This window comes from Hypanus sabinus, chromosome 7 (assembly GCF_030144855.1).
Source record: "Hypanus sabinus isolate sHypSab1 chromosome 7, sHypSab1.hap1, whole genome shotgun sequence".
Taxonomy (NCBI): domain Eukaryota; kingdom Metazoa; phylum Chordata; class Chondrichthyes; order Myliobatiformes; family Dasyatidae; genus Hypanus; species Hypanus sabinus.
Genome location: NC_082712.1, coordinates 101,339,028 through 101,362,252, shown reverse-complemented (window position 1 = coordinate 101,362,252; position 23,225 = coordinate 101,339,028). Strand labels below are relative to the sequence as shown.

The 23,225-nt window shown below is 44.0% G+C and overlaps 1 protein-coding gene across 1 annotated transcript in view; it reads right to left on the bottom strand.

Moving 5' to 3' along the window:
• Window positions 1–23,225, bottom strand: part of dnah2 (dynein, axonemal, heavy chain 2) — a 462,789-nt gene that overhangs the window by 127,134 nt on the left and 312,430 nt on the right. Inside the window, exons 51-56 of the mRNA XM_059975314.1 lie at window positions 6,269–6,373; window positions 5,180–5,368; window positions 4,324–4,409; window positions 3,512–3,642; window positions 1,290–1,436; window positions 145–312 (exon numbers count right to left, since the gene is read on the bottom strand). Coding sequence (XP_059831297.1) covers window positions 145–312; window positions 1,290–1,436; window positions 3,512–3,642; window positions 4,324–4,409; window positions 5,180–5,368; window positions 6,269–6,373 — 826 coding nt within the window. The remainder of the gene's footprint in view (window positions 1–144; window positions 313–1,289; window positions 1,437–3,511; window positions 3,643–4,323; window positions 4,410–5,179; window positions 5,369–6,268; window positions 6,374–23,225) is intronic.

Below are 23,225 nucleotides of genomic sequence, written 5' to 3'. Positions count from 1 at the left end.
AAAATGCTGGCAAAACATCATGGGCCAAAGGACCTGCAATATGCTGTAATGTTTGACTTCTTAAGTTCTATGAATCACTCGACATAGGATGCACGTTTTAACATCACCAGCACAATATGAAGCTGGTACGGGGATAGGACCCACCATCTCTAAACTCCAGCTTGCGATAGACCCTGGTAACTTCGATCTTGAACGTATTGTAGACAGAGATAAAGGCTGATAGCTGGGAGAGACTCTGTCGCCCACTGCCCCCAATCCCAACCAAGAGCATGTTTCCTCGGGGCTGGCCGATCACACGCACAATCCGAGTCACTGTGGGAGGAAGAGCAGGGGATTCAGCTGTAGGCAGGCCAACATGCATAGCACACATGGAGACAACTGGTCTCCTCACTTACCATCAACATAGAAGATCTTCAACCTGATATACCTACAGTCTCTTCCCACAGATGCTGCCTGATCTACTGAGTATTTCCAGCAATGGGGCAGCGGGGTATCATAGAGATTAATGTAATGCTTTGCAGCAACAGCGATCAGAGGCTTGGGGTAGCATTCCTACTGCTGTCTGTAAGCAGTTTGTACATTCTCCCCATGACTGCATGGGCTTCCTCCAGGTGCCCCGGTTTCCTCTTACATTCCAAATGTTAAAAGAGCTGAAGAGATTAGATATGGCACAGTTATTTCCCATGGTAGGGGAGTCTAGGACAAGAGGGCACGATTTCAGGATTGAAGGACGTCCATTTAGAACAGAGATGCGGAGAAATTACTTCAGTCAGAGGGTGGTAAATCTGTGGAGTTTGTTGCCACGAGCGGCTGTGGAAGCCAAGTCATTGGGTGCAGAGATAGATAGGTTCTTGATTAGCCAGGGCATCAATGGGTATAGGGAGAAGGCAGGGGAGTGGGAATGACTGAAAGAATTGGATCAGCCCATGATTGAATGGTGGAGTAGACTTGATGGGCTGAATGGCCTGCTTCTGCCCCTGTATCTCATCTTACATTATCCCAAACACGTACGTGTTAATAGGTTAATTGACCTCATGGGCGTAATTGGGCAGGGTAGGCTCATTGGGCCGGAAAGGCTTGTTACCGTGCTGTATCTCTAAATAAGTAACAGGCTCAGAGGACACCTGAATGCTGGGCTGGGATCAGGGAAAAGGTTTTCTTTGTGCTTTATCCATTGTGATAGCACAACCATATTCCTTAATACATTCTGTAGCCTTTCAAAGACTGAAGGTCATTAAGGTGTTTACTGATTTGATATAAGAGCCCCAGAATAGTTTTATTTTGGTTACCGTGTTCAATGGCATCTTTGAATAGAACAAGGCTCATTGGCACCACCCCAGGGGTGGCATTATACTCCTCCAGCTGGGCCTCCATGTAGGCTTTCAGTGCCTTGAAGTTGGTGAGGTCTTCATAGACATCTCCTCGCATGAAGTCACCTGGCCAAGAAAGAAAGACTTCCACATTAATCAGGGCCGACCTGTAGGAAACCTGTTGATGCACTTTGGTAGGTGAAAGGGGTCTGGTGTGGGGAGCTGGCACTTGATTCTTGAACTGGGCTTCGATTTTGTATGCATTGTAAACAGAGATGAAGTCTGATATCTGGGAGAGACTCTGCCACCCACTACCCTCAAACCCAACCAAGATCATGTTTCCTCGGGGCTGCTGATCACATGCCCTAGGCTGAGAGCTGAAGGTGCTGTGCTGGAAAATGGGGCTAAACCACTTCATGTAGCACTGGTGAACCTGGAACAGAAAAGCAGCCAGGTTTGGGGTCCCCACTCGAAGGGTGATGATTGAACATTTCAGAGAGACCATTTCTCTTTGGAGTAAAGGAGGATTCAAGGTGTACAAGATGATAAGAGGTACCGATCTAGTCAACCAGAGACTATTTTCCAGGGTGGAAATGGCTAGCACAAAGGGGCATAATTTTAAGATTTCTTAAATAAAGTGATTGGTAGGGGATATCAGAGGTGAGTTTTTTTTTCACACAGAGTGGTGGGAGAGTGGAACATGCTGCCGGGGTGGTGGCACTGGAAAGGATATTAAGGATATTTAAGAGGTACATGGATGATAGAAAAATGGAGGGAAATGTGGGAGGGAAGGGTTAGATCGATCCTGGAGTAAGTAAATAAGTCAGCACAACTTCATGGGCTGAAGGGTTTGTACTGTGCTGTACTGTTCTAGCTCCCTTGGTGATAATTTTGATGAGAAAATGGCCAAAGGTGTAATATTGCACAGAGTTCAGGTGACGCTGCTCATAGGCATTTAGAGAGCAACAGTGCACTTTCCCCGATAACTGATTCACTTGTACCCGCTGCCCAAATCCAGAGGGATATCAGAACTCTCTGTATGAAAAAGGCATTTCAGCTTGTATCTCACAGGGTGTGATGGCTACCACTGGGATTTCAGTCATGAACTGAACTCGAACTACCCCTTTGGCCATCACACAAAACAATAGCCTAGACATCAACAGCCAATCGCTGTGATAGTTAAGTGCCATCGGTATGAATGTTTTTCTAATGAAGTCACAGCTTTTGGCAGAAACCCATTTCCTACTCTGTGTCCAGCAGATAGACCACAATCCCAGCTATGCACGTTCCATCAGTCGTCATTGGCGGATGGTTCAAGTAAACACCATAGACTGCACCGCAGACACAGCCTCAAGAGGTATTATTTTCCAGTGGCCACCCATTTTAATGTACTTCCCATTCCCATTCCAACATGTCTGTCCTCTGTCCACAGTTTCCTCTACTGCCACGTTGAGGCCAGGCTCAGGTTGGAGGTGCAACACATGACATTCCATCTGGGTAGTCTCCAACCTGTGGTATGAGCACTGATTTGTTTAACCTCTGATAATTTCTCCTATGCCTCCTCTCTCCTTTTCCATTCCCCTCTCACCCCATCTCTTCTCCTCACCTGCCATTGCCTCCTTTTGGTCTGTTCCTCCTTCCCTTTTTCCCATGGTCCACACTCTTCTCCTATCGCATTCCTCCCTTTTCAGGGCTTTAGCTCTTCCATATGGTCCACTTCTTAGCCTCTTACTTCATCCCCCTCCCCCACCCACCTTCCCCCATCACCTGCCAGCTCATACTCCTCCCACCTCCCCTCATCCTCTGTCCCCTTCCTTTCTAGTCCTGATGAAGGGTCATGGCCTGAGACTTCAACTGTTTATTCATCTCCATAGATGTCGCCTGACTCTCTGAGTTCCTCCAGCACTCTGTGTGTGTTGCTTTGGATTTCTAGCACCTGCAGAATCCTTTGGGTTTATGAACTGGACAGGAAGGCAGCCTGGTATTCTGAACACAGCATCTTCCCCAGGTACCTCAGGAAAGTCCTGGATAGAACTCCAAACCATTACCCAGTGTTGACATGAAAAGGAACAGATGCTTAAACCTAGTCATACTCACCACACAAATCTTCTGACAAATGATACACATTCAGTGAATGCTGTGTAAGTGTCTGAGCTCGATGGAAACCATGATGGCCTATACCATTGGCCATCCATACTTACCAAAGATGGGTGGTTGCTTGTTAGGACAGAGATTGTGGAATGTCATATCCAAGAAGGTTCCCAACTTCTCATTCAGCAATGTCATAAACAGTTCCATGTCCTTCTGGTCCACAAACCGATCAGAAAACACCCTAGATCAGGGAGATGGGAATGTTAACGTGGATCAGATAGACAGATTGGTTAACATGGAATATCCCAGATTAGGGAGAAAGGAGGGTTAATGTAGAGCATCTCAGAATCAGACACAAGGAATGGTTAACATGGAATATCCTGGATCAGGAAGATGGGAGGTTTAATGTGGAATATCTCAGATCAGGAAGGGTTAATGTGGAATATCTTGAGATCAGGCACATGGTAGAATTAATATGGAATATCCCGGATCAAGGAGATGGGAGGGTTAGTATGGAATATTCCTGATCAGGGAAATGAGATGGTTAACATTGAGCAAGTGTTGCTCCGATAGGAAATTCTGCTAATTTTCAATTTCTGAACCATGGGGAAAAAAAACATGTCTATGCCCTTCTATGAGATTACTCCTCAATCTCCTACACTCTAAGGAGAAAAGGCCTCTCCCTATAACTCTGTAGTCCTGGCATCATTTGTTGATATTCGCACTCTTTCTAGTTTAATTACATCTTTCCTATATCAGGGTGACCAGACCTGTACACAATACTCCAATTGTGGCGTGGGCAGAATCGTGTAAAATTGCAGTTTTGGTACTCTTTACCCTGATTGATGAAGGGTAGCATGCCAACAGGACCCAGGGGTGTATTGAAAAGCTTTGGGGGGAAGGTAGAGAGTAAGAAAAGTACCTGAAACATTCATGGAGCCAGAGCCGAGCGATGCTGGATTTTGAGTCATGGTAATCTTTGTGCACACGGAGCATCCCTTGGAAAACCTGTGGGCAGCAGTCAAACCAATACAGGATTTAGTGTAAACAATGGTGCTGGGTGAACCCAACCTAAACAGGGTGCGGTACAAACTAAAACACACTTTCACCATAATCATAGTGCGCTACATTACAGGCATAGGCCCTTTGGCCTTTCTGGTCAATGCTGAACTGTTGTTCTGCCAAATCCCATCAACCCACACGTAGGCCTCCATTCCCCTCTCAAAAATATATTTAAACAAATTCATCTTAGATGTTGAAATCAAATCCACATCCACCACGTCTACTGACAGTGCATTCCACATTCACACCGCCTTCTGAGGGAAGAAGTTTCCCCTCAGGTTCCCACTTAAGTATTTCAACTTTCATCTTTAACCTCTAGTTCTGATCTCAACCAACCTCAATAAAGAACCCTTGCTTGCATTTATGCTATCTATACACTTCATAATTTTGTATACCTCTATCAAATCTCCCCTCATTCTCCTAATCTATTCAACTTCCTCAAGTTCTCTCAATATCCTTGTAAATTTTCTCTGTATTCGTTCAACCTTATTATATCTGTCCTGTAGGCAGGTGACCAGAGCTGCAAACAATACTCCAAATTATGTTAGGACTTCATCCCTGGTGCAAAGGCGAATGAAGGGAGATTTGATAGATGTATCAACAATCGAGGAAGAAGAATGGGAAAAATACAGTGCAGTAGTGGGAGATAGGTGAGAGCTTGAAAGAGCAAGAGAAAGATGGAGATTAGGGTAAATACTACGATGGAGAATGGGTACCTTGGAGATATCTCGGAGGTTGAAGAGATAGTGAATTTTGGTTGGTGTTGGCAGAAATCTCTGAACAACTTCATCGTAAAGCTCAATGGTGGCATCTGTGATGATGTTGCCAATTGGCTTTATCTGCTCTTCAAAGTCCTGCAGCTTCTGGTTTATCATCGTACTGAAAATACGCTTAATCTGGGAGGTCTGTCAGAGGGAAAATGTTCACATCAGTCTGCTGAAGAGCATGAGGAAACAGGAAATCAGGTCAAGTGAGATACATCTGTGCACAGACATAAATGACCACAACATGTTTACTGGGATCATTAAGGGTGCATATGATATCGTAGATAGAGCAGATAAAACTCGGTAACTAATACAGTAAAATGGAGTAACACATTTAAAATGCTGGAGGAACACAGCAGGTCAGACAGCATCTATGGAGAAGAAGAAAGAGTCGACATTTTGGACTGAAACCCTACATCAGAACCTGTCTGCAGAAGCTCGGTACAGTATGACACTGTCAATGACAGAGTGAAACCCCTCCATTTCTGATCACTAAGGTGGTAGGAGAGGAATTTCACAAATGTTTCCCGCACATTTGTTGCCACTTTCAGGATACCATGGATAGCACGGTAGTAGAGCGGTTAGCTGTAAGACTGGGGTTCAATTCCCGCTGCTGTCTGTAAGGCTTTTCTCCCCAAGAGATTGTGGGTTTCCTCTGAGTGATTCGGTTTCCTCCACAGTCCAAAAGATGCACAGGTTAGTATTAGTGAGTTGTGGGCATGCTATGTTAGTGCTAGAAGAATGGTGTCACTTGCAGGTGTCTCCAATACAATTCTCTCTGATTTGATTTGAAGTAAATGATACATTTCACCGTATGTTTTGATGTATATTAGACAAAGAAAGCTAAAATACTAAAAAAGAATAACAAGTTCTATGTGAAATGGGAAGCGTAGATAATACAAATTACAAGTTAGATGTGACAGACTCAAGGACCACAAACATTGTCCTGTCCATCTCACAATTTAATGAAATTGTTTCACCTTATTTTAATTTTTAAGATGCTGGAATTATGTCAGGTATTGATAGAGAGTGACCACCTACCACAGGAAATGTCATGTTGATCAGGTTAAAGCGGCTTAGCAGGCGTGGAGAGATAACTGTCCGGCCACCTCCAGGAGGGCCCATCGCACCCATCAGAAACATCTCCTGTGAAATGAATGGTAGCAGCTGGTAAGTGTCTTGAGCATAAAACCAGCATAGCACAATGCTTTACAGTTTTAAAGTGCCTTGATTAACTCCATACACACCAGGTCCAGGACTCTGCACTCTGCAGTGGGACAAGGGAGCTCTGTAGAAGCAATGTTTGGGTTATGACTAGAGCTTGTCCCAGTGCCCACGTAGACAGTGTCTTCTGCCGTATGCATCAAATGCACAACTTGAGTATTCTTTGACCTCTAGTTTCATTTTGGGCCAATAAACTGATTTCTGAGCAATCCATAGCTTTTTTCAACCCCCAAGTGTCCAGAATCATCATGAAGTGACTTCAATGCAATCCTCTGTTACTTTCCAGCAGAACCAGTTGAGATAGGTCTGGGGGTGACTGGCCCAGTACAAGATCCGGTTCTGCAACTCCAACCGAGGACATTCTCTCAGTAATGGAGACACCATCATGATTTCGTCTTCTCCACCTGAGCCATGTCTCCCTATTTGACCACCGACCTAATGGTACTGGTGGGATCATCTCGCTGAGCAGCCACCACTTCCCCAGAACTCAATTCTAGCAGCTGATTTATCTTCAGAGCAGTAAACTTGGCAGATAGCGTTATCAGAGCTCCCAATTGATCCACCACTTGATTCCGCCCGTCCTTTCCATCGGCACTCACGGTGATGGGAAACTGACACATGACCTTCACCCCTGGGGCAGAAACGCTCTCCCACTCCTCAGCCCTGTCCAGTCCCTCATGCACCCTTCGGGACAAAGCATCTGCATCAATGTTCCAGCTCCCCGGCCAAAGTCATAGGCAGACAACATCGTCAACCACCGATGGCCCATGGCATCCAGTTTCTCCAAAGTCAGTATATAAGTTAGGGGGTTGTTGTCTGTCCTCACCTCAAACTTGACCCTGTGGAGGTAGTCTCTCAGCTTATCCACCACCGCCCATTTCAACAGCAGAAGTTTCAACTTGTGCGTGGGATAGTTTTTCTTGGAGGGCAACGGACTCTGGCTGACAAATGAAATGGGTCTCAACCCAGTGCCCTGATCCTGATACAGGACGTCTCCCAAACTGGCATCCATGTACAGTACATATGGCAATCGGGGGTCCGCAAAAGCCAGCACCGGCACCTGGGTCAGCAGCTCCTTCAGCGACTGAAAGACCTCCTCACAATTTGCATCCCACCTCGGTCCAAAGGGCTCTGACAGGTTAAGATACTCTCCACACTCTTGTCCTTTTCTCCCCTCTTCCTTTCTTCCCTAAGGGAGGGTAACCACACAGAAGCTGATTCAACAGGTGACTCACTTTGGCATAGCCCTTCATGAATCTCCGATAGTACCCAGAGAACCCGAGGAATGAGCGCAGATCGCTCACAGTCTGGAGTCTTGGCCAAGTGGTCACTACCTCTATTTGTAGCTACCCCATCCCTTGAGACTAAGTACCCAACATAGCTAACAGACGTTTAGCAGAAAGTTTTAACCCGTCAGCTTTCAGACGGCCCAGCTCCTTCAGTACCCTTGCTTTATGTTCCTCCAAGGTGGATCCAAACACTATGAGATCATCCAGATGCACCAATATCTCAAGAAAGTTCATATCCCCCACCATCTTCTCCATGACCCGCTGGATGGTTGCAGGGCCTCCTAATATGCCCTGGGGCATCCTTTCAAACTTGAAGAATCCCAGGAGACATATAAATGCCGTCTTCTCTTTGTCAGCCTCACTCATGGGGATCTGGTAATATCCACACCTCAAGTCCAGCACACCGAACCACTTCACACCACTCAGACAGGCCAGCGCATCTTCAATCATCGGGGCCATATACAGGTCAGGGACAGTGTACCTGTTCAGAGTCCTATCGTCCACACACATCCGTACCTTCTCATTCTTCTTTCAGGCCACTGCTATTGGGGACGCATAGGGGCTTCTGGCCTCAGTAATTGTCCCAGCTTCCTTCAACTTAAATGCTGCCAAACGTCCTCCACCTCTGCAGGGGCTAGTCTCCATGGCCTCTCTAAACGAGGTGTCCTCAATCAACCGGGTAGTGTGATGAGTGCACTTGGAACAACCCACATCAAATCCATCAGTGGAAAAGACACCTTCCAGCTTCAACATCTTCTCTACCAACCTCCTTTTCCAGCATGCAGGAACCAGGGAGTCCCCAAAGTCGAATGACTCAGTGGTCAATATCCCCCCTTTTTCCAATAGTTTCTCCCTGGCTTGTCTCAGAGGGACACTAGACATTACCGTCACCCGCAACAGATGCACGAGGAGCATTCCTCCACTTGAAGGTGACTTCCCTCTTCGTAATGTTCCTGACAATCACTGCCATCCTGCTCACCTGTACAACCAAGGGCTTCTGCAAATCAGGCCTCACCAGTACCCTAGCAGGAAATCCCCACTCTCCCTCGTGGTCTTCCAGAGCGTCCACTAAGAGGGCCTCACCCTCAGGCACCCTGGGAAATTTGGGGGTCCCTATCACTCTTGCTACTTCTTTGGGCCACCCACCTCTGACTTCGCCTAGGTGAACCACACAGTCCCTAGTCTAAAGTCGACATCTGGCCCAATGCATACATGCACTTCCTCAAAAGCAGCTCGAAACCCCGGGTACAAGGACAATGTTCCCAGAAAGCTCTTGCCAACCTTCTCTTTGCAGACCCCACCAGAATTCAAACGCTGCCTTTCTGAACGGGGTCCAGACAAAACAGCAGTAATGTATCAAGGACCTTAGACACTCCCATATCGGCCTCCAAGAACTCCAATTTCACTGACAAAGAACTGTCATATGGATAATCACCAGCACCAAGCCCAGAGATCTCCAGTGCCCTGAATGCGGTCAGTGGTAAATGCTTCAGATACCTGTTGAAAAATGAATGGTACAACAACGTGACCTGCAACCTGGTGTTGAGTATGGCTTCAGTGTAAATACCTTCGATTTGTAGCGACACACCGGAGCATGGTCCCACTAAGCCTTCAGGAATAGGGTCTTTCACTTTTGGGAGTTCTTTGGTACATTGCTGGGGACGTGTTCCCTCAGAGACACCAGGCCATCCCTCACTGGGTCTCCTCTAAGTTTTCCCAACGACTGTCTCTGCTGAGGTACCCGGGGGCTCACTCTCCTTCTGGCATGACACCGGCTGCAAGCAGCCCTCTGCATTGTTCGCACCCTTGGAGGATCTGCCCATACATCAGTTCCATCATAGGGGGAGTTCTCAGTTCTCAACTCTGCCACAATCTCCTCTACCACTCTCCAGGGTAGGCTATCTGTGGTCACTTCACCACAAGGGCTACTACCGAGGACTCTACCCTGCTGACGAAGCCCTCCCGCGTCTCCGATGCATCCTCCTCCTCCCGTACCTCTCTGATCTGCTCAACAAAGGAGGGAGGGGGCACATTTTACAAGACTGTCAGGGACCCCAAGCAATCAGGTCCTGGGACCTGGCGCCTTGACTATCTGGTCCATTCTTAACTGATCCTCCTCGGCTGCCTGAAAGACCCCTCTGCGCTGCAAACAATTTAAAGGCCTCTCTAGCGGAAAAATGTAAGCAGAAAGCTTCTCCCACTTCTCCTGACGCATGTTCTGAAACCCCACCATGAGCTCCAGTGGGCTCCCTGTTGTACTAAAGGCACCCACTCTCCAATGCACCCAGATAATCGGCAATGCTAGCTAAGGGTCGGCATGTTTTCACAGCTCTCACCACATCAGCTGCCCACCCACTCAAACAATCTCTGTCGCCTAATGTCATCAGAGCACTGCCACTCATCTAACAACTGAGAGGTCTGCTCCACCCATGTCTCACACTCCTCTTCCCCCTTCAGGGGTGGGCGTTATTCCAGAGAATAGGTGGAGCCTACCATAGCAGGGATTTTGAACCTGGCATTTTTCCATTTATTCACCAGAGAGGTAAGGACGGATACTACCTCAGAATTCTTACTTTTCACTGGGGTACGAGGACTAAGACATTCCAAATCCGACCACTCCTTCCCCTCTCTCCTCGGAAACACTAGAACTCTGTCTTTGAAGTCTCCGCCCCCAGCTACGGGACTCGGCCCACTCTGCTACCTTTCCTCCTCCCTGACAGTATGGACAGGCCACCACCTGGGGCACCGACAGACACTGGCAGTTCCACTACCGTTACATCAGTGATAATCTGAACTAAAACAAGGTCTGAGCCCGCCAATTTTATCAAACCTCCCTGCTACAAACTCAACGAATATCCACCCCACTCAACACGCAGTTACCAGTTACAGAGATGCACCACCGCTCCACCCCACCAGCACAGACTTAAACAGACAACCCACTGGTTCAATGCTCAGAACACTCACACAGCATTCAACTGAATCAATCCTGGATGAACCCCCACAATTGTAACCCTGAGGTTCAGCCTGCATTCATTTGTCTAGCGCGGGGGTCGGCAACCCGTGGCTCTTTCATCTCTGTGCTGCGGCTCCCTGTGGCGTTGGAAAATAAATGGTGAGTATTTAATTAAAATGTATTTTATGTTAGTTTGTTAGTTTTTGAAATGTAATTCTAAATTTGAAGATTATGGTGATCTTGTACAATCTAAATAAAACGTTGTGGTGACCCATTTCCTGGCACATCCGAACTGGCTCACAATTAGCCAGCGTTCAGGCTAAGGTTTGTGAGTACGTGTCTTTTGGAGCATCCGTGCCCATGGGGGGCGGGTTGAGGGAGGCTTAAAAGCAAGGCTGTTTAGTTCGAATAAAGTTATCTTTGACTGCAGTTTACTGACTGCGTCTTTAATATAATTTAAGGTCGTACATAGAGCTCATATGTCTAAAGATAAGCTTGCTCGATTCTATTCTCATATTAACCCTCAATGTGACAGATGTCATTCAGATGTGGCCTCATTGACCCACATGTTTTGGTCATGTCCCACCTTACATAACTATTGGAAGGACATATTTGCTACCATTTCCTCAAGTTGGAATATTGATTTACAAACTCACTTTATCACTGCAATTTTTGGTATACCAAATGAGGATGGTAGTCGACTTTCCCCTTCAATTAGATGAATGATCGCCTTTGCAACATTAATGGCCAGAAGGTCTATATTACAAAATTGGAAAGAAGTAAATCCTCCTACCACGTTTCAGTGGTTCTCTCAAACTATCTCTTGCCTGAGCTTAGAAAAAATTAGAAGTACTATTTTCGATTCATCAATTCGACACTTTTATATGAATTAATTTGGCCTCTTCCAGACCTTTTCTCTTTTTATTCTTGTTCTGGTATGGAGTTCCGGAGTTTTTGACACTATCATATACATATAAACTGTTATTATTGCCCATGTTAGTTTAGGTTTATTTTTTTTTAATATACATTTTTTCTTGCATTTTATATATTTTTTTCTTTTGATGACTATTCTTATTCTTTTTCATGTATAATCAATATAGGTTTGATTGATTATTGTACGATTTTTTTTGCTGATATTTTAATAGGATATTGTTATCTTATTACTAATTTAACTTCAAGTCTAGTGCATTTATAACCTATTTAATATTATGTTACGTTTTTCTTTATATATGAAATTTAATAAAAAGATTGAGAAAGAAAGAAAGTTTACTGACTGCGTGTAGCACACCGCTACAACGTGTTTTTATCGCTATTAATATACGTCACCACTGCCAATGCCTGACACCCGCCAGTGCGCGATTTCTTTAATTTTTCGATCCAAGGTAGGCTAACTATGGAGAATTCTAAAAATAGAAAAGTGACTGAAGAAAATAGAACGTTTAATGATACGTGGACAGATTCATTTGCTTTCTCTGCTGACGAGACTGGTTTACCGGTATGCTTAGTATGCAATGAGAAACTAGCAAACAACAAAAAGTCAAATGTCGCAAGGCATTTCCAGAATAAACACGCAGCCTTTGCTCAAAAATATCCGGATGGAGATGAGAGGAAAAAAGCCGTTTCGGAACTGATGCGGAAGGTTGATCTGAGCAAAAATCATTTCAAGAAGTGGATGAAGTCTGGAAAATCAACTACATACGCTAGTTATGTTGCCGCTCAGGCCAAGAGGCACTGTGCGCTCAAACATTTCCTCCAGAATGCACAGAAGTAATGGAGGTTGTCATTCAGAATGTCAATAAAATAATGGCAAAAAGTTTAAATCACCGTCAATTCAGTTTGTTACTGGATGAGCTGGAAAGAGCATATTATGATCTCCTGCTGCACAACAAAGTCCGGTGGCTGTCCAGAGGGGAGGTGCTGAAACGCTTTGTCGCGTGTCTGGAAGGAGTGAAAACTTTCCTGGGCAGCAAAGGGTTCACCTTTCCTGAGCTGGAACAGCCAGAGTGGCTGGAAAAGCTACACTTCATGGTAGACATGACAGCGCACCTGAACACGCTGAACACAGCTCTTCAGGGGAAAGGACGTACAGCCCTGCACATGTTGGAGGATGTTTTGGCATTCAAGCGTAAGTTGACAGTGCTTGCCAGAAATTTACAGAAAGGCACATTGTCTCACTTCCCCAATTTGAGAGAGTTCAAACAAGCTCACGACATGATAAATTCGGAGTATTTACTTTCTGCAATCATCGCAATGCAAACATCGTTTGGAAAACGCTTCTGTGAGTTCAGAGAGGAAAAAAAACACATTATCCTTCCCGGTCACTCCCCTAAGCATCGATCCATCCCTACTGAATACGACTGCATTGGCAGGTGTGAGTCAACCTGATCTTGAGATGGAACTGGCTGACATAGCCGACAGAGACATATGGGTGTCCAAGTTTAGACGCTTGACAGCAGACCTTGAAGATGTTGCCCGTCAGAAGGCCGTTCTTGCTCAGAATCACAAATGGAGTGATATTGAAAACCACCGCAAACCGGACAAACTTGTGTTCGAAACATGGAATGCTATCCCCGACATTTATGTAAACATTAAAAAGTATGCGCTTGGAGTCCTGTCGATCTTTGGATCCACATATGTATGTGAGCAGGTGTTCTCCAACATGAACTTTATTAAAAACAAACATCGCGCACACCTCACAGATGACAGCTTGCGATCCTGTGTAAAGATGAAGGTAACGTCATACAGCCCTGATGTGCAGATGCTGTGCGCTGAGGTCCAGGAGCAGAAATCCCATTAACCAAGTATGATAAATATTTTAATTGCCTATTATTTTACGTATATTCATATTTTTTCATTGTTCAGTGAAATAGTCCTTTTATTTTTCAGGTTGACAGCTGGCTGACATTATTTTTGGTTTGCTGCTGGCGGAAAATTTAAGTTCGGCGTTTTTCATAAATACAAGAAGGACTCAAATAGACATTGAGTATTTTACTTAAAAGTAACCTTCAACCCAACGTCTTTTTTTCAGAATTCAAAATGTTTTTGTTGCATGCAGAAATGTAATTTCGTTTTCTCTGCAGGAGTTCATTGATTTCATAAATGCAACACATTATAGTTTGTTTATACATAGCATAAAGGTAAAAAAAATGTTGTATGCAGTGTTATTTCATTTTAAATGTCAAACGGGTTTTGTGGCTCCCAGTGTTTTCTTTTCTGTGGGAAACGGGTCCAAATGGCTCTTTCAGTGGTAAAGGTTATTGACCCCTGGTCTAGTGGAAGACAGCCTCTGGCCCAGCCAAACTAAGAAATCTCATTTCTGTGGATGCTGCATGAGATGTTGCCCGGTTACAAACCTGGATTGCAAAATATCAGACAGCACACCGTATGTAATTAAACGACTGAACTTTATAAATCTTAATCTGACTATAGTAAAGAAAATAACAAGAAAAAGGGCCCATTGCAATGAAACTTCTAAAGTGCATGTTGGAGCTCACAGAATTGTCCATTTGTCCCCTATCAACCTCCTATGAGGGTCACTGACCATCGGACCCTCACTCCGTCCACTCCATCCAGTCTACCAACTCTTTCCATTCACGTCTTTCTCATCATCACTCACCAACAAAAGACTGCGAAATTCGTGCTCCCAGACCCACAAGAAAGAGCACCATACCTCTCATTGGCTAGCATACATTCCAAAGCTCCCGTTATCTGTAGTCATAACCCAAAGACTGCTGCTACAGAGAAATCATTACCTTAGCAGTGAAACCTTACTGTGCATTACATATTGAAGGAGAAGAGATTTACAAGAATGAACCCAGGAATATGAGGAGTGCTTGCTGGCTATGGGTCTGCACTCACTGGAGTTTAGAAGAATGATTGAGTAATCTCATTGAATCTATCAAATATTGAAAGGCTTAGATAGAGTGGATATGGAGAGGATATTTCTGTATTGGAGGAGTTTCTGATCAGAGGGCACAAGCTAAGAATACAAGAACATCCTTTTAGAACAGAAATGCAGTCAGATTTCTAGGGAATATATCTGTGGAATTCATTGCCACAGCATTGTGGAGGCCAAGTCATTGGATATATTTCAAAGTTCAATAAACATTTATTATCAAAGTATGCATACAATATATAATCTTGAGATTCTTCTCCTTACAGGCCGCCATAAAATAAAAAAACCCCAATAAAACCCATTAAAAACAAGACAGAACACACAATGTGCAAACGAAAAAAGATTCAAGATGAATAAAGTACATTTATTATCAAAGAATGTATAAATTATACAACCTTGAGATTTGCTTGATTACAGGTAGCCACAAAGTAAGAAACCCGAAAGAACCCAATTAAATGAAAAAATAAAAATAAAAATAAAAGACCAACACCCGAATAACAAGAGAGAAATAAATACAAATCATGCAAATAGCTGAAGTGAGCAACAACATTCCGAATCCAGACTGAGTACTCAAATCTGAACCAGAGCAGTCCAGAGTAGGCCCAAAGTCTCACTTATCAGTTCATCATATTAACGGTCATGGAGCACAGCAGCCAGGGTAGTCTTCATCCTCTCAGTGAAATCGGCTCGCGCCTCCAATCTGGGATGGCATTTAAATTGTCTAAACAGTTAATGTACCTTGTACTTGGACCTCGCCACCACAAAAAGCTCCAGACCTAGATCACGCCACCAGGAACTTGCTCCAGGCCCAGATTCCGTTGCCCAGCCTGAAGCCACTATCAAGCTCTTCATATCGGCTTAGTGCTCAGGGGGATCTAACCACACACCTGGGCCAGTTGTACAGACACTGAATTTTCTCTGCCCAGGTATGAGTTCATTCTCATCAACTTTCTCTAGACCCTCTCCGATGTCAGTACATCCTTTCTTAAGTAACGGGCCCAGAACTGTTCTCAATACTCTAAGTGCAGTCTGACCAATACCTTATAAAGCCTCAGCATCACATCTTTGCTTTTATATTCTAGTCCTCTCAAAACGAATGCTAATATTGCATTTGCCTTCCTCACCACTGACTCAACCTGTAAATTAACCTTTAGGGAATCCTGTACAAGGACTCCCAAGTCCTTTTGCACCTCAAATTTTTGAATGTTCTCACTGTTTAGTAAATAGTCTACACCTGTATTCCTTCGATCAGACACTTCCTTATACTAAATCCATTCTGCTACAATCTGCCAGGCAGGAGGGCATAGGCTCTAGTGGTAAGAGATGAAATTACATCTTTAGAAAAACTGTGACTTAGGGTCACACATTCAGCCTTTGTGAGTGGAGTTAAAAACTACAAGGGTAAAAAGACATTATGGGACTCCAAATCATAACCAAGATGTGCGGTTGAGATTGAAAGTGGAGTTGGAAAGGACATGTAATAAGGGTAATGTTAAAATTGTAATGCGGGACTTCAACATGCAAGGGGATTGGGAAATTCAGGTTGGATCGCAAGAGAGGAAATTTGTTAAGTGCCTATGACATGGATTTTTAGAGCAGCTTGTGCTTGAGCCTACTTGGGGAAAGGTCATTTTAGATTGGGTGTTGTGTAATAACCTAGATCTTATTAGGGAGCTTAATGTAAAGGAACCCTTAGGTGACAGTGATCATAATATGATTGAATTCATACTGCAATTTGAGAGGGAGAGCATAAGTCACATGCATCAGGATCGCAATGGAATAAAGGGAATTACAGAGGCATGAGAGAGGAGCTTGCCCAGATAGATTGGAGGAAGATACTGGCAGGTATGACAGCAGAGGAGAGAAGGCTGAAGTTTCTGGGGCGCAGAATAGATGCATCCCACAGAGGAAGAAGTTCTCAAATGGCAGGAGTAGACAACTGCGGCTGACAAAGGAAGCTAAGAGCCAAGAAAAGGGCATATAAGATAGCAAAGGTGAGTGATAGTTGGATGAATAAGAAGCTTTTAAAATCCAACAAAAGGCAACTAAAAAAGCTAAAAGAAGGGAAAAGATGAAATATGAGGGCAAACTAGCCAATAATATAAAGCAGAATACTGAAATTTTTTGTTATATAAAAAGTAAAAGGGAGGTGAGAGTTGATATTGGACCACTGGAAAATGATGCTGATGAGGTAGTAATGGGTGACAAAGAAATAACAGATGAACTTAATGAGTACTTTGTATGAGTCTTCATTGTGGAAGATACTAGCAGTGTGTCAGATGTCTGTGAGTGTCAGGGAGAAGGAGTGAGTGCCATTACTATTAGGACAAAGTGATAGGCACAGTCAAAGGTCTTAGATTCTGGCACAATCCCAGAGGACTAGAAAATTACAAATGTCACTCCACTCTGTATGAAGGGAGAAAGACAAAGGAGAGGAAATTATAAGCCAGTTAGCCTAACCTCAGTGGTTAAGGAAAGTGTTGGTAGTCCATTATTAATAATGAGGTTTCAGGGTACTTAATGATAAAATAAGTCAAAGTTTGCATTGGTTCTGTAAAGGGAAGTCTTGCCTGACAAAACTATTGGAGTTCTTCGAAGAAGTAACAAGCAGGGTGGACAAAGGAGAGGCAGTGGATGTCATTTACTTGGGTTTTCAAAAGGCATTTGATAAGGTGCCACACCTGAGCCTTATCGAGGTAAAATCCTAGGAAGGTACAGGAAAGACACTGGCATGGATAGATGAATGGTTGACAGGCAGGAGGCAGCAAGTAGGAATAAAAGGGTCCTTTTCTGGTTGGCTGTCAGTGAATAGTGATGTTCCTCAGTGGTCAGTATTAGGACTGCTACTTTTCATATTGTTTGTCAATGATTTAGATAGTAGAATTGATAGCTTTGTAGCAAAGTGTAGGTGGTGGGGTAGGTAGCGCTGAGGAAGAAATGTGATTGCAACAGGACTTAGACAAATTGGAAGAATGGGCATAAAAGTGGCAGATGGAATACAGTGTTGAGAAATGTATGATGATGCATTTTGGTAAAAGGCACAATAGTGCAGACCATGGAGAAAAGGTTCAAACATCAGAGATGCAGAGGAACTTAGGAGTCCTTGTGCAAGACTCCCAGAAGGTTAATTTACAGGTTCTGTCTATAGTAAAGGCAAAAGCAATGTTGACATTTATTCAAGGGGAATGGAATATAAAAGCAAAGAGATAATGCTGAGCCTCTCTAAGGCACTAGTTGGGACGCACTTAGAGTATTGTCAACAATTTTGGGCCCCGTATCTCAGGAAGGGTGTGTGGTCATTGGAGAGAGTCCAGAGGAGGTTCATGAGGATGATTCCAAGAATGAAGGAGGTTAACATATGAGGAGTGTTTGTACTCACTGGAATTTAGAAGAAAGTGGGGAGGGGGAATCTCATTGAAATCTATCAGATGTTGAAGGGAGTAGATAAGGTAGATTTGGAGAGGATGTTTCCTATGGTGGGGGTATCCAGAACCAGAAAGCACAGCCTCAAAATTGAGGGGTGACCTTTCAGAACAGAGATAAGGAGGAAATTTTTTAGCTAGAGAGTAGTGGATCTGTGCTACCACAGATTGCAGTGGAAGCAATTAGTATAAGCGGAAATTGATAGTTTCTAATTGGTCAGGGCATCAAAGAATATGACAAGAAAGCAGATGTATGGGGTTGAATGGGATTCGGGATCAGCCTGATGGGATGGTGGAGCAGACCCGATGGGCTGAATGGCCTAATTCTGCTCCTGTCTTATGGTCTTACAGATGCAAACTATGCACTTTACTGTATGTTCTGATACTTCAATTTACATGTGACAAAAAAGCTAATCTTTCTCTTTATATGCCTCTAGTTTTTGAGAGAAAGACTCTAACCGTCTAAAGATGCTGGAGGACAGGTTGAAGTCATATGATCTTTTTTGTGTATCTCTCAATCTAAGTTCTTCTGCAGACTCCCTCTTCCTCAACACTATCTGCCACTCCACTTACCTTTGTGTCATCTACAAATTTGGCCACAAAGCCATCAATTCCATCATCCAAACTGTTGACATACAAAGTGAAAAGAAGTGGTCTCAATACCAACCCCTGCAGAACACCAGTAGTCATTGGCAGCCAACCAGAATATGCTTCCTTTATTCCCACTCTTTGCCTCCTGCCAGTCAGCTAATCTTCTATCCATGATAGTATCATTCCATAATACATGGACATTTATCTTGTAAAGTGGCATTTGTCAAAGTCCCCATGAAAATCCAAGTAAACTAGATCCACTGACTCTCCTTTGTCTATCTTGCATATTATTCCCTCAAAGAGTTCTAATAGATTTGTCAGGCAAGATTCCCCTTAACAAAACCACACTGACATTTTTATCATGTGTCTCCAAGTACTCCGAAACCTCATCCTGAATAAAGGACTCCAACATCTTCCCAACCACTGTAGTCAGGTTAACTGGCCTATAATTTTCTTTTTTCTACCTCTCTCCCTTCTTAAAAGAGTGGAGCGGCATTTGCAATTTTCTAGCCCTCTGGAACCATTCCATAATCAACCTACTCTTGAAAGATCATTACTAATGTCTCTTATTACTAACCTCTTCCAAAACTCTGGTATGTAGTCTGTAGGTGACTTATCTACCTTCAGACCTTACAGCTTCCCAAGCATCTTTCCTCATTAATAGTGACTACACTCACTTCTGTCCGTTGATGCTCTTGAAATTCTGGCATTCTGTGAAGACTGATGCAAAATACTTTTTAAGTTCGTTCATCTTTTCTTTGTCCTCATTACTACCTCTCCGGTGTAATTTTCCAGCAGTCCACTCATCACCCTTTTTCTCTTTATATATATGTAAAAACTTTTGGTATTTCTTTTATAGTATTGGCTAGCTTAGGTTCATATTTCATATTTTCTCTCCTTACGGCTTTTTTTTAGTTCCCCTCTGTTGGTGTTTAAGAGCACCCAAATCTTGGTTTTATGCTGCCTTTAATTTTCCTTGTCAGTCATGGTTACATAAACTTCTCTTTAGAATATTACTTCTTACTTTGAATACTTCTTCATCTTTGGAATGTATCCTATACCTCTTCAAATGCTTAAAGAAACTCTAGCTGTTGCTGTTCTGCCATCACCCCTGCTAGTGTCTCCTTCTCATCAACTTTGGCCAGCTCCTCTCTCATGCTTCAGGAATTCCCTTTACTCCACTGTAATACTGATACATCTGACTTTAGCTTCTCCTTCTTAAACTGCAGAGTGAATTCTATGAACACTATTTCTCAAGGGTCCTTTACCTTAAGCTCCCTAATCAAATTTGATCCTGGAATAACAGTTCTGTATGAGTAACACTTACTGTGCGACACAAAGCTAACGTTGATGGAAATCAGCAGGAGCTCAAGAAATGCAGCTACGATCTGCGCAGTCATCAAGGCAATGAAACGACAATACAGGAACAAGAATCAGGCTCAACTCTCCACCAACAAAACACGCCGCTTATGGCAACATCTGCACACCATCACAGGCTTCAAAGCTAAATGCAGTGCCTCTCTGCTAGACAAGCTAAATCTTTTTTACGCCCGATTCAATGTCGCCAACACTGAGTCCACGAGGAGAGCTGCTGATGCGGCCTGCAGCCTGGTCATCTCCGAAGCTGAAGTTCGCAGGTGTTTCCAATAAGTAGACAGTTGCAATCTGTGCACCCAGGTGTGGCACAACTGGCAGGTGTGTTATGTTATGGGACACACAGGATCGTATTGTAAGCGTTACCTTAAGAGCACCTGAGTGAGGTGGGACTGTGGGGAGTGGGAATATATATATATATATATAGATATATAGAGATAGAGAGATAGAGAGATAGAAAGATAGAGAGATAGAGAGATAGAGAGATAGAGAGATAGAGAGATAGAGAGAGAGAGAGAGAGAGAGAGAGAGAGAGAGAGAGAGAGAGAGAGAGAGAGAGAGAGAGAGAAAAAAAAATGCTGTTGGAACTTCAGCTTGTCACTGCTGTGGTTTGGAACTCTCCTATGCCCAGAAGGTTGGGTTGATTATCGGCACACAGTGCACTAAGGATGGGTGACTGTCACTTCGTGTAATCCATATGTGTGGATTTGTTGGGTTATCCTGTGGTGTCACTTTTGTTGGCCCTTTACCTGGAACATGGTGCTATGTGATAACCCCCTTGAAGATGATATTCCCGTGACTGTCACCTGGTAGATTTTGGAACGGCTCAACGGACAAGAACTTCGATGACGGTTATTTTGTTTACCCAACTGGGAACCTGTGATTCTTTGTAATCGCCTTCTACCTACATTATATCCTGGATTGCAAATCTCTCCCCTTACTCACTTATTTCATGGATTACTGAACTTTTCTACTTCATCATTTTAAGGACTCTAAGATTTGTTCCTAAGCTAGGTAGTTTGGGAGCTGCATATATACACACATACATACACATAACACTGTTAACTTTTATTTCATTTAAGTTTCTATATTCTGAGTAGATACTAATAAAGATAGTGGTTTTAACATTAAAACCTGACTCAGTGTATATTCTATTGCTGCAGGTATGTAACAGTTCACAGACATTGTTAATCTCTCCCTCTCTCAGTACAGAGTGTCCTCCTGCTTCAAAACATCCGCAGTTGTTCCTGTATCTAAAACGGCCAAGGTAACATGTCTGAACAACTGGTGTCCTGATGCATTCACTTCAATAATAAGCAAATGCATTGAGAGGCTAGTCAAGGATGACATCTGCAGCGTGCTGCCACCCACACTGGACCCCCTACAATTCACCTACTGACACAACCGATCGACAGATGACGCAATAGCCACAGCCCTACACACTGTCCTTACACATCTGAAGAAGAGGGATGCTTATGTGACAATGCTCTTCTTGGACTGCAGTTCAGCAGTCAATACCATAATTCCTTCCAGGCTCGACAAGAAGCTCAGAGACCTCGGCCTTCACCCTGCCTTGTGTAGCTGGATCCTGGACTTCCTGTCAGATCGCCAGCAGGTGGTAAGAGTGGGCTCCCACATCTCTGCCCTCCTACCCTCAACACAGATGCCCCTCAGGGCTGTGTACTAAGCCCCCTCCTTTACCCTCTGTACACTCATGACGGTGTCGCCACTCACAGCTCCAATCTGCTAATGGTACTACACTGATTGGCCTAATCTCAAATGATAATGAGACAGCCTATATAGAAGAAGTCATCACCCTGACACAGTAGTGTTAAGGAAACAATCTCTCCCTCAATGTTGCAAAAATAAAGGAGCTGGCTGTGGATTACAGAAGGAATGGAGACAGACTAGCCCCTATTGACATAATGGATCTGGGGTTGAGAGGGTGAACAAATTAAGTTCCTTGGCATAAACATCACTGAGGATCTCACGTGGTCTGTACACACCGGCCGTGTGGTGAAAAAGGTGTAACAGTGCCTCTTTCACCTCAGGTGGTTGGTTTAGAATATAACGACTCAATGGTGCCCACAACATCATACCTGCCAATCTTTAGCTGTGTTACCTTACTCTGTATATTGTGTGCATTCAAATAGAACAACTTCAGTCCTGTTTTCATCACCCTCTTCAGTTTTGCCTCATGTTGCACTTCAACTAACTGTATTTTTGCCCTATCATCTGCCTGTCCTTCCTCACAGTCTCACTACACACTGCATCTAGTTGTATACCAACTGACCTATCCTCAGAACTACCAGTCTGGTTCCCATTCCCATGCCAAATTAGTTTAAACCCTCCCCAAAAGCTCTTGCAAACCTGCCAGCAGGGATATTGGCCTCTCTCAGCTTCAGTTATAATGCGTCCCTTGTGTATAGATCATACCTTCTCCAGTAGAGATTCCAATGATCAAGAATCCTGAAAGCCTGCGCCCCCCCCCCCCACCGCAACATTTCCTCAGCCACGCATTCATCTGCCAAATGATTTACTGGTGCATGGCACAGGCAGCAATCCAGAGATTACTAATCTGGAGGTCCTGCTTTTCAGCTTTTTCCTAACTCTCCAAGTTCTCTCTCTTTAGGACCTCTCCTCTTTTCTTACCTATGTCGCTGGTACCAAAAGGTATCACAATTTCTAGCTGCTTGCTCCCTTTAGAATGCTATGGATGCTATCTGAGACATCTCTGACCCTGGCATCTAGGAGGCAACATACCATCTGGTGTCACTATCGCATCCACAGAATATCCTACTGGTTACTCAATCTATGGAATCCCCTATCACTACTGCAGTCCTCTTCTCCCCACCGCCCTTCTGAGCCCAACATAATCCAAAGTGGTATACCTGTTGTTAAGAGAACAGCCACAGGGGTACTCTGCACTGGCTGCCTGTCTCCTTTCCCTCTCCTGATGGTCACCCAGTTACCCGAGTACTGAATCTTGGTTGTTACTACCTCCCTGTATTGCTTGTTGATCAGCTCAGGCTCCTGAATAACCTGGAGTTCATCCAATTCCTTTTCACAGTCTGAAAGAGGTTACATCTGGATGCATTTCTTGCAGGTGTAGACACTGTTGACTCTGCCTTCCCACGTCCTGCAAGAGGAGCTTTCTACTATCCCAGCTGGTATCCTTACTGCTCTAACTGTGCAATGAGAAAGAAAGAAAAATTAAACAAAAAAGGTCCACCTATAGCTTTCACCTTTC